Source organism: Schistosoma haematobium (genome assembly GCF_000699445.3).
Source record: "Schistosoma haematobium chromosome Unknown HiC_scaffold_142, whole genome shotgun sequence".
Taxonomy (NCBI): domain Eukaryota; kingdom Metazoa; phylum Platyhelminthes; class Trematoda; order Strigeidida; family Schistosomatidae; genus Schistosoma; species Schistosoma haematobium.
The window spans coordinates 22,077-33,963 of NW_026137027.1; the positions used below are offsets into that span (position 1 = coordinate 22,077).

Sequence of the window (11,887 nt, forward strand, 5' to 3'; positions counted from 1 at the left end):
CTCTGCCTAACCCTACTGCTTGAATAGAACAATGGAGAGAGATGGTTGTATACTCTCACTCTTCCTGAGGTGTTTGTATGTAGGGCTTTTAGGATGTTAATAAACTCCTCAGGTACATCCTTCTCCAATAAACAATCTAAGAGAACGTTCCTGTCCGACGAATCGAAGGTAGCCCTGATGTCAAGCAAGACTACGATTGTTGGCCTGTGATAAGTATGACGGTGTTCTAACATTTGACGGAGGATGAAGATATGATCAATACATCCTCGACCAGAACGAAACCCAGCCTGTTCCTCGCGAGTCAATCTTTCTCGGGTTTTGAACAACCTACGAAGTATGATGGAAGCCAATAGCTTGGACGCAATCGGAAGTAGACTTATCCCCCGATAGTTGTTACAGGAACGATGTGAACCCTTTTTAAAGATAGGGACAACTATCGACTCATTCCATGACGTTGGTACACTCTAGTTCTCAAACCTTTGTAAACAACGTCGTCAGTTCCTTGGTCAGAAAGTCACCACCATCTTTAAAAAGAGCCGGAGGTAAGTCATCTGGGTCTGATGATTTGTAACGCTTCAAGAGTTGGAGTCCCTTGCATACCTCTGCCTCGTTAGGTGGATCAGCGGTCATCGACCGTGGAGGACACAAGACAGTCTGACCAAATTCGCTGGAGCAACAGACCAGTTGAACTGTTCCTTGAAAAACTGCCCATCGTCCAAACCATCAGATGTTATTGGTTGGAATATCATCGGCTTCTCACACACCAGGATTCTCACTGCCAGTGACTCGGATGAGTTGGAAGAGTTTCCGGCAGTCACCAGATGCGGCTGCTACCTCCAACTCATCGGCACACTCGGACCATCAGGATTATCGGCCCTTTTCCCAATTTCATTTCGTGACAGTCTCCGTGTACGGTCAAACTCGTGGTTGGCCGGAGTAGACAGACGGGCTTCAATGAGTTGTAAGGAGCCTGTAGAAACCCAGTGCTTATAAGCGGGACATTTCGCGAAGCCGCAAGCGACTTGACTCTCCATTTTGATAGCGTCATGTAATTGCAACCGATGCTCATCTATATTTCTCAGTGGGTTGATAGCTAGCCTTGAACCTAGCTCGGTTTGATATTTAGTTACAACAGAAGCTGCAACCAATTTGCTGACATTGATCCGTTTATGATGATGAATTTATTGGCCATTGAAGCGTAAGGTAAGATTAGCACAAACAAGAGCATGGTCAGCGTCTAGATAAGTACTTTAGAAGGAGCGGCAGTTTTGTACATAACGACGTTAGTGGCAGCTGGTCGGAATGTAATCAGACTTAAGATGGAGAGTTAGGGGGCCAGGTAGCACGTCGGCGATGGCTGTGCCGGTAGTTAGTGCTAACCAGAAACAGGTAGTATGCGCACAGTTGCAGTAGACGGTCATCGTTATATGACCTAACTAACAAGTTTCCATCGGCCACCTAAACGACCCTCTTCTGTGCCTAGCCGCCCGACCTGAGCATTCAAGTCCCCGTCGAGCACCACAATATCCGTCGAGTGTGCTTTCTTTAGAAATCATAGTGAAGAATGAATCGAAAGTCCACGAGTGGAATTCACACTGAATAAATTAAGATGGCGAAAATTCATCTTAAATATATTTTGATTTTCTTCCTTAGTTATGTTTGGGGATTGCCTCATCCATTGCTTTTCGCCCTTCCATCTCATCTGTCCTGTTTAAACACTACTCATGTTTAAATCTTCACTTGATTTGATATTATTTCCTCTTCTTCACTTTTCACTTTATTAATTTGCTTCTCGCGGTGATGAAGTGAGATTTAGGGAGCTATATCATTCGTATGACGTCCGATTTTTACTGACATTGAAGAATGGTTGAACTAGCTTTTGGCTTCTATCTATTTGCTCATCGATATGTTCCCTTGTCTACCAGTACAGTGAGACTTGAACGTAAATTTTGTGATTGCACGCGGCTAGTATCTGTTGCTTTCACGAGACATTATATTCACACTGCATACTCATAATAAAGAAAAAAGAAACAATCTTTTATAAAAAAAAAGCTTTTATTGTCTCCAAAACTGGGAAATTTATGTTGAAAATATCCTGTATATGTAGTTTATAACTTTGGGAAAATTGGGATTTAGCATATTAAAAGGGTTTTGGTGGAGTTTTGTTCTCTGAGCTGGATGGTTTGGTCGTGCAGCTTTCATCGTCCTTCTGAAGGACATCATCAGCACAAGCTTCAGATAGAAGTGAAGTGTCCGAATTTCTCCATATGTGTTTCACCTAATGATAACGGATGCACACTACAGGATCCGCAAATACCAACACGTCATAGAGGACCGAAAGATGAAGCTACAAAGGACGCTCACATCAGAACATTTGGAAATCGTGACAACAGCCATTGAGATATCATGCAAACGACACAGAGAACAAAGAAGAAACATCTTAAAGAAAAAACTAATCAAGATCTCAAAACCACCCATGGAAGAAAACACAAACAACTGCGTGATCAATCTTTCAAAACAACCACTAACAAATACGGAAGAACACCTGCTCCAAAAGGGATTAAACTACAATACAAGCGACGCCTCAAGGCTGGAGTTCTTCTCAGCACTAGAGTCATCACTCAAAACTTCCGGAATCAGTGAAGAAACACAACAGAAAATAAGGCAAACTATAGTACCGATAACTTAACAGGTGAAAGAAAACAACCAACTGACTCCACAAGAACAAAAGGCCTTGAAAGAACTCAGAAATAGAAGGGATATTGTCATAATACCAACGGACAAAGGACGCACCACAGTAATCATGGACAAAGAAGAATACATCAACAAAGCCGAAGAACTAGTCGAAGATAAGACCACATACAAACTGATGGACACAAATCCCGTCAAAAAATTAGACAACCAAATCTCAAAGACTTTAAACAAGCTAGTCAAAGCAGGAGAAATAACAAAACAAGACCAATGGAGAATGAAATCCAGTGGACCAGTACTCCCTCGATTCTACGGCAGACCCAAAATACACAAACCGAACATTCCACTATGTCCAGTTGTAGCACTCCCCGGAACGCCAACGTACATTTTGTCCAAAGAAATTTCACGAATACTGAGACATCTAGTAGATTCAGCCAACCACTCCATCAAATCCCTAACACAATTCCTCGACCAAATTAAAGATATTCAAATCAACAACGACGAACTCATGATATCCTTCGACGTAACAGCACTTTTCACCTCAATTGAACCACAGTTAGCAAAAGAAACTATATCCCTGCTGCTCAACAACGACACAAATCTCACTAAATACACGAAGCTTCAAATTCAAAGTCTACTGGAACTCATCGATTTATGCCTAACAACATATTTTCAATTCAACAACAAAATCTACGAACAAACAAAAGGGACACCAATGGGATCACCAATATCAGGACTGATCGCAGAGGCTGTGATGCAAAGACTAGAAGCCACTATATTACCAGTGATCAAGCCAAAAATTTGGATTCGCTATATAGACGACACCTTCGTCATCGTCAAAAGGAATGAACTGGAAAACACTTACAAACTGATCAACAACGTTTTCAATGACATCAATTTCACAATGGAACAGGAGTCAAACAACCAACTAGCATTCTTGGATATATTGATCACTAGAACTGACACAGGAAAACTGGAAACTCAAGTATACAGGAAACCGACCCATACAGATCAAATTCTCAACTACAATAGCAACAACCCAAGAGCCCACAAAATCAACTGCGTGCACACATTGTTCAAGAAAGCGAGGACACACTGCAGCACGAAAAATAAAGAGAAATACCTGAAGGACATATTTCAGAAGAACGGCTACCCAATCAACTTCATCAAAAACACCAACGGCACACAGCATCAGAACCCAAGTCAAGCGCAAAAATCAACAAAAGGATCACCCTACCGTACATACAAGGAATATCAGAAACTGCAACGAGACTGCTGAAAACCTTCGGGATAGGTGTGGCACACAAACCGACAAAATCACTACAATCAATCCTATGCAAACCAAAGGATGAAATAACAAAGGAAACTAAATCAAACATCATCTACAAAATAAATTGTACCAACTGCGACAAACATTACATCGGACAAAGCGGACGCCCCCTCCACCTTCGCCTACATAAACATCAATTAGCGGTCAAACGCCATGATATCTCGTCACTTATATCAATACACGTGGATAACTACGGACACTCATTCGATTGGAAAAATGTAGAAATCTTAGACAGAGGAAACTCCAAAAACACCAGAGAATTTTTAGAAGCCTGGCACTCAGGTCAATCAGCAATCAACAAACATATTGAAATCAATCCAATTTATCAACCAATCAGGAAAATCATGCATAAATATAAGAACAAAAACCAAACCAATGGGAGACACAACCAAAACAAAGAAGTAAACAATGATAAATTTAAGGTCAATAAGAACCAATCAACATCGAGGTGCACAGAACAAGCTGTGAAACACATGGAGAAATTCGAATACTTCACTTCTATCTGAAGTTTGTGCTGATGTCGTTCAGAAGGACGATGAAAGCTCCACGACCAAACCATCCAGCTCAGAGAACAAAATCATCCACCTGAGCTACAAATCTCCACCATCTCAAATATTAAAAGGTTAATTAAGCATTTAGAGGATATCCAGTGTAAGTACCTTTAAACCAGCGCGTACTTCTTGCATAGAGCTTGCAAACGTTAGTTGCAAAACACGAAAGTGGATATTTTGTGGCTTTTCTAACGCCCGTTACTCACCGATATCGTGAATTGATGATCGACATTTGGTAGCTTATCAAAGTACCCGTTGATTCAGATCATACAAGGAACAATCACTATTAAATTTTAGTTTTAATCTTATCATATTGTTTAAAAATGTTGTGACTTAAAATCACAGTCAGATAAAAAGTCCAACTTACATAAAGATCACATGAACTCGAAGTTTACTCTAATCATCTAATGATTGTTATAAGCATCGCTTGTTTTATCACTTTCCGTTTTGTTCTCCTTTGATGCACACAAATTTCTATGTACTTTTATGATTACTCTTCGTTTTCAGAATGAATAATAGAGGAATCCCTATGTTACCTCGTAGATGGTTGAAATGTCCGCGTATGGGAGACATGATATTAGATATATTCATTCCATTCAAAACACCGTTGGACAATAAGTTTGATCATTTCATCGATCCGGATGATGTGTTTCACGTAGACGATGCATTCAAAACAGCGGAACCGGTAAAGCTCTCTAATTAAACAAATGTTTATTTTTCAGTACAAACTTGGTCTAATTATCGACTTAACAAAATCTCGTAGGTTTTATAATCGACGCGAAGTAACAGAACAGGACTGTAAATATTTGAAAATAGAATGTAAAGGTAATGAGGAACGACCAACATCAGAACAAGTGAATCTTTTTATACAAATTGTTAATCAATTTCTCGACAATAATACTGGAAATCAGAAAATAGGTATGTGTAATTTTTATGCATGACATCGGTGTTTTTAAGGAGTTCATTGCACTCACGGATTCAACAGAACGGGATTTATGATTATTGCTTATCTCGTTGAAGAGTTGAACTATGGGTATGTTTGGTTAGTCCTTTCCGTTATTGAACCTCTTTAGCGTAGATATAGCGGTTCAAATATTTTCGGATGCTAGGCCTCCTGGAATTTACAAGGCAGATTATTTAGAAGATCTCTTCACACGTTATGGGTGTATCGAGGATTGCCCACAAGCCCCTTCACTTCCTGATTGGTGTACAGGTATAACACAGTTGTTGCAATGCTAATAGGTTTTCAGTACATTCCAAAATTTTGCATCAGGGTTCTATTCTACTTACAAATTGATAAGTAATTTCTTGGCAATAGGTTTCATAAACTAACAACAAGTTGTAGTAGGAATGGATTTTGTTGGCATCTGATCTTTAAAATTCTGTTAATGATTATAAAACCTTTACAATCTTAAATATTTATATTTATTTAAACACATAAACATTGGTACAAGAAGGCGCCGAATAGATATGCGCCACACTTCTTCATTCGATGTGTGTGAGGGCTAGGATACTGCTCGGGTACCGAAACAGGTGGTTTCCTTAGGGGACCAAATCCCGAGTCTTTGACCTAAAATTGTAATCCACAAGGCAGTGGAGCAGCGTCAAGAGATGCAGTCCCATGGTAGTCGGTGACCAACAATAGGTTCATACGCCATTTGTTTCCTTAGGATCTTCGAGCCCATGTGTACCACTGGTTTGGAGTCAAGGTTTTCCAACTCCACTAGGACCCGCATCTGCTGGGATCACCGGGTAGGTAATCGGGAGGTTAGATGCACAGTATTAGTGAATGATGGTAAGCCGGTTGATGAGGTGAATTTTCGTCGACTGAGATGGTTAGGCCACGTGTCACGTATGCCTGAACACCGTTTACATTGTTAATTCTATAGAAGCGTCCAAGTAACCCCGATTGAGGTACGCGCAAAATCGAAGTTCCAAAACAACTATTTGTCTACAGAAAGCGGTTCTCGATTAAATAATACACAAAACTTAGTTACAAACCTCAACTTGTGAGGTGTCTAGGCGTTTAAACGCGTCCTTCAAGAATGAAAATAACAAAGGCTTCCTGTAAGAGTAACATAAAGAATAATTATAACATACGATAGTACAAAGACAGCCGATAGCTGTGTCTAAATTTGATAACAGTTTATGAGCAACCGAAACTCGAACCAAGAGCAAACAATATGGAAACTGTTGCATTTAAACAAATGCACAAAACTGTGGATAACCGTTACAGTAACTAAATTACAGTGATTATAATGATAAATACGATGATAAGCAAAAATAAACGTTAAAGATATATGTGAACATTTCAGAATGTTACAGTACAACTTGAGTTACAACATAAGTTTGAAAATTGTTGGGCATACAACTGCTTACTGAATATAAATAAGTAGTATAAAACAACATACAAAAGAGTAGAAAAGGAACGTGTAGGAACAATGTAAGACAAATTTAACATATATATATATATATATATATATATATATATATATATATATATATATATCCCCTAGTCTATTATGTGACTTTCACTGTTTTCCAAAGAGCTATAGGGTGGAGTCTTGAACATTATATAGATTCACTGTTTCGTATTTCTGTCCACTCTTCAGAAATATCTTATAGTAACCGACTACTGAAATTAATTATATCATTATGAACATCCATTGTATATATTTTGTTACTAAGTGTATAATATCAGTTGGTTTTTGGAGGAAACTTTGTTCGTGTATTTTTTTGTAGAACGTTCATAACGCTTGTGTGTAAACAATATGCGATGCATTTTTCGGAAAGAATGGATTGAATCTCTAAACGTTTAATACACCTTATGAAGTACATCAGAATAAAGTGACTTATCCGTTCAAAAATATGAATTAGTTCGACATAGACGGAGAGTTTCCTTAGCTGATTACACTCACTTTCTAAGACTTAGCGACGAACTTCAGCATTAGTTGCTTTTCGGTCCTAGCACAATTAATTTTTCGAAGACATATGTTGTCTGATTCATGGATCTTCCGATACATTATCCTTGTTTGACTACCATATGCTGTAGCTAAATAATAGGAGCGTGTAGGGATCAAATTAAAAACCGTCGTTAATAGAATAAACTTTTTTTCATTGCAAAAGTCGTCATAATGCGCCTCGAATAAATTGATCAAGATAGTCGTATGGCGAGGCATCAATAAGTCCCTGTTCTTAAATCTGACAAACTGTCAAGATTTGACCTACACAAACTTTGAGGTCTTCAACGGTCGCCAGTATCCAAGTAGTCATTATCTCTAAGACTTTTGCAAGGACTATATAAAACGGGACATGTATTGCGTGTGCCCAACCACCGACATGTGATTTTTATGGTGTAGGAGTAGGATGGAAGAAAGCAGTTGTTAGGAAACGGGTACTAGGTAAGGATGGCAAATCAATTGATGAAGTAGTGAAACTTCATCAGTTGAGATGACTGGGACACGTGTTACGTATGTCCAACCACCAACCGCCTCGATGTGCTATGTTTTATGGTGTAGGAGTAGGTTGGGAGAAAGCTAGGGGCGGTCAGACCAAAACGTGGCACAAATCCATGAAGTCAATGACAAGTGGACTGAGCCATGCTGGGAGGTGTAGACTACGTGATTGAGATCCGCGAGATGATAGCAACCGATGGTTGAAGACTTTGAATGACATGGCTCAAAATCGTTTGCAATGGCGCAGGTGCATACACTCTTTGTGTTCTCCCAAACTCTAATCTTCTGAATTCTTCATGTCCCTTTTTCCTCTTTCCAAATCTGTTTCACTGGATTATACTCCTTGAATAACATCTTCAGACCCTAATCTTTCCGATTACTACTTATACTTTTGTTACCTCTACCACCATGGGATTTGAATCGACAATTTATCTCTGTGCTAATGTGGTATGGCAACTTGAACTGACGTACGTACGTACGAAGTTCTACTTTGTTGGCGGACTGAGTATAAAAAGCTATCTTACCGAAAACGGATAAAATGTTTGATACAGTGCAATGTGTGATTACGTTTGTATGCAATCCCAAAAATGTTGTGAATTTTGTTAAAACCAGTATGTTTTGTTACTTTATATACTTCTACAATGTGCTAGCAATTATATGAGTAAAAACTTTTGAAATTCGTTTGTAGAGGACGAAGAATACAGTTTACCTACGCCAGCTAAGAGAAAAAACGAAGAATTGTGTACAAACGTGGATAATCAAGAGACAGTTTCCTCATCAAAAATATCACGCCTAAGCGATCATATAGAAGAAAATGTGCCTTTTAGTGTTCCTACAAGCAAAAGCTTTCCTCCACCGCCTCCAGGAAATCCAGATTTTATGGAAGGGGTTTCTAAGGTTGATGTTTTGGCTCAGGACAGTCCAGAAGCACATGAGGCACGCGATTTATCGGACAAACTGTGCAAAATGGGTGGTTTTTTATTTATAGAGGGTCACTTGTTTCCTGCAACCGATTCAACATCTGAAAATGAACAAGAACCTGAGAATTTAGAAGCAAATCGCAGCGAAAAGACTTCAAAACCATCTAAAAGGCCTTTACGTTTCAAAGGTAGTCAACCAGTCTCCATAACACAACGAAATATAGCAGCTCTGGTCAACTCTGATTATTGTGTAACGTACAAGGCTGATGGCACTCGTTATCTTATGCTCATAATGGGTCCTGGTCGTGTCTATCTAATAGATCGGGGAAATTTTGTTTACAAGCCAAATGTTTTGCATTTTCCGACGGTATCGTGGGTTCGCGAAAATGAAAAACGTGGTCCAAATTCTGGTCGTTCAGACTTCCTAAATGATCCTGATGGTCACTTGTTTAATACGCTTTTGGACGGTGAACTTGTACTTTGTCACGACCATTCTAAACCTCCTAACATATCCACATCAGAAATATCTGGAACACCTAGATTCTTAATTTATGATATAATTACTTTAAACAATAAACCTGTTGGTCGGTCTGCATTTTTTGAACGTTATTCGACAATTGACAAGCAAGTTATATGGCCCAGAAATACCGGTGGTCACTTGGGACTAGTTGACTTTAGTACGCAATCTTTTTCAGTCAGGCGAAAAGCATTTCGCGCTCTGCAAGATACTGAAGAGGTAAGATTAACCAGTATATTTCCTTCATTTTGATTATAAAATGGACTATATTTAGTCATAACAAACAATTTCCAGTATTAATGTGTGAAATGCACTCCTGTAAACAATACCGCTTCGTAGTTCAGTTTAAGTTAAAAAGGAGTGAGTTGATTCACAGAAAAAACACAGTCCCACCTTTCTTTGAAGTAAACTATTATTATTTTCTTGTAGATTTTTAACTATTTTCTTCATGCACACTATTTGAAATCACATGTCAACAAACGATTATGTTTTTTATTCGGTTCCAGCTACTCAAACCTGCGTTTTTGCAAAGCTTGGACCACTCAACAGATGGCCTTATATTTCAGCCTTGTGGTCCTGAAGATTTTTATGTTCTTGGAACTTGCCCACAAACCTTAAAATGGAAACCTCCAAGTATGAACACAATTGACTTCAAATGTAAAGTGGAATATCAACGAAAAGTTGGGTAAGGCTACAACTTATTCTTCTATTACAATTCGTTTAAGTTGTTTTTTCCGTTATATGTGTTAATGATATGACTTAAGGGATTGATAAGAACATGGAAAAGAATTTGCACCTTTAACAAAGACTATTGTTACTTCTAGTAACTTATCTCTCAATGATCAACAGGAAGATAAGTGGTCCGTGACTACAAAGAATTATTATTTAGGAACAATACAATTTTTTTATATACGTTCATAACCAACCTGAAATCATAAAAGAAAAATTACCGGATTGTTATCCTTCATCGGTCCAACGGCAAAATAAACCGACCAACAAGATTACTCAGATCACGTGTGAAATAGAAAGTCTGTTTCATCAACCTATAGTCTATACTATTGGTTTCTAATTTAGTTACTCCTTATCAATCAATTTATGTAGTGCCAAATCACGGAAGTTTGAAACAGGGCACTAATAAATTTCGAATCGTAAAATCCATATAGAACATTCCCGAATGAATCATTATATGGTAAAGATTTAAATAATAATATTACTTATGCCTGTTACCCCTCGTGGAGGAACATAGGGCTCCCACCAGCATTATCCATCCAACTCTGTTTTGGGCAATTCTTTCCAGTTGCTATTCATCCTTCTCATGTCTGCTCCCAATTATCGATGCAGCGTGTCCTTTGGCCTTCCTTTTTCCTTTTCACTTCAGTATTCCAAGTTAGGGCTTGTCCCATGGTACAGTTTGGTGGTCTCCGCAATGTATTTCCTATCCACCTTCAGCGTCTTTCCTAACTTCCTCTTCATCTGGGAGCTGGTTTGTTCTCTCCCACAGAAGGTTGTTGCTGATGGTATCTGGCCAACGGACATTGAGTATCTTACGTAGACAATTGTTTATAAATACTTGTACATTTTGATGATGGTTGTGCTAGTTCTCTAGGTTTCAGCTCTGTACTTTAGAACAGGCTTACCGTTTGTGTCGCACTAAGCGCTAGAGCTGAGGCAGCACTAGTCGATTGGATCCCCATTAGAAGTCGGTTATGTGCTGTTAGATCAGAAAGTTCCATCAAAGTGAGAAATCGGCATGAGAAACGATGTCTTTCTGTCATCTCCGCCTATGCCCCGACAGATTGCAGCCCGGATGCAGTCAAGGATGAATTCCACTATCAGTTAACTGTTCTCCAGAAAGTGCGTTCGACAGATATTGTAGTACTAGCCGGAGACTTGAATGCTCAGGTCGGGCGTCTAGGCACAGAAGAGAGTCGTTTAGGTGGCCGATGGGGACTCGTTGGTCGTAGGTCAGATAACGGGGACCGTCTACTGCAACTTTGAACAGACCACAACCTGTTTCTGGCTAACACTAACTTTCGGCACAGTCATCGCCGATGTGCCACCTGACGTCCTCCCTCTGCATCTCAAGCCTGGACTCAGATTGATCACATCGCGATCAGCTACCGCTGGCGTGGTTGTGTACAAGACTACCGCTCCTTTTGGAGTACCTATTTGGACTCTGACCATGCCTTGGTCTGCACCAATCTTACCTTACTTTTCAGTGGACAACTAAGTGACCGCCATCAACGGATTGATATTAGCAAGCTGGTTGCAACTTCTGTTGCAAGTAAGTATCGAACCGAGCTAGCCTCTAGGCTAGCTACCAGTCCACCGAAAAGTATAGATGAGCATTGGTTGCAATTGCATGACGCCATGAAAATGGTGGGTACAGTCAGTTGTGGGTTTGCGAAACGTCCCGCTTATAA

General features: G+C 39.5%; 1 protein-coding gene across 1 annotated transcript; it reads left to right on the top strand.

Moving 5' to 3' along the window:
- Positions 1-5,080: 5,080 nt before the first annotated feature.
- MS3_00010259 (uncharacterized protein) lies at positions 5,081-10,153 on the top strand (the record flags this gene model as incomplete). Its single annotated transcript, XM_051218617.1, has 6 exons — positions 5,081-5,257; positions 5,295-5,490; positions 5,530-5,605; positions 5,646-5,785; positions 8,716-9,683; positions 9,971-10,153. The coding sequence occupies 6 exons, from the start codon at positions 5,081-5,083 to the stop codon at positions 10,151-10,153; spliced, it is 1,740 nt and encodes a 579-aa protein (XP_051064117.1).
- Positions 10,154-11,887: the final 1,734 nt, after the last annotated feature.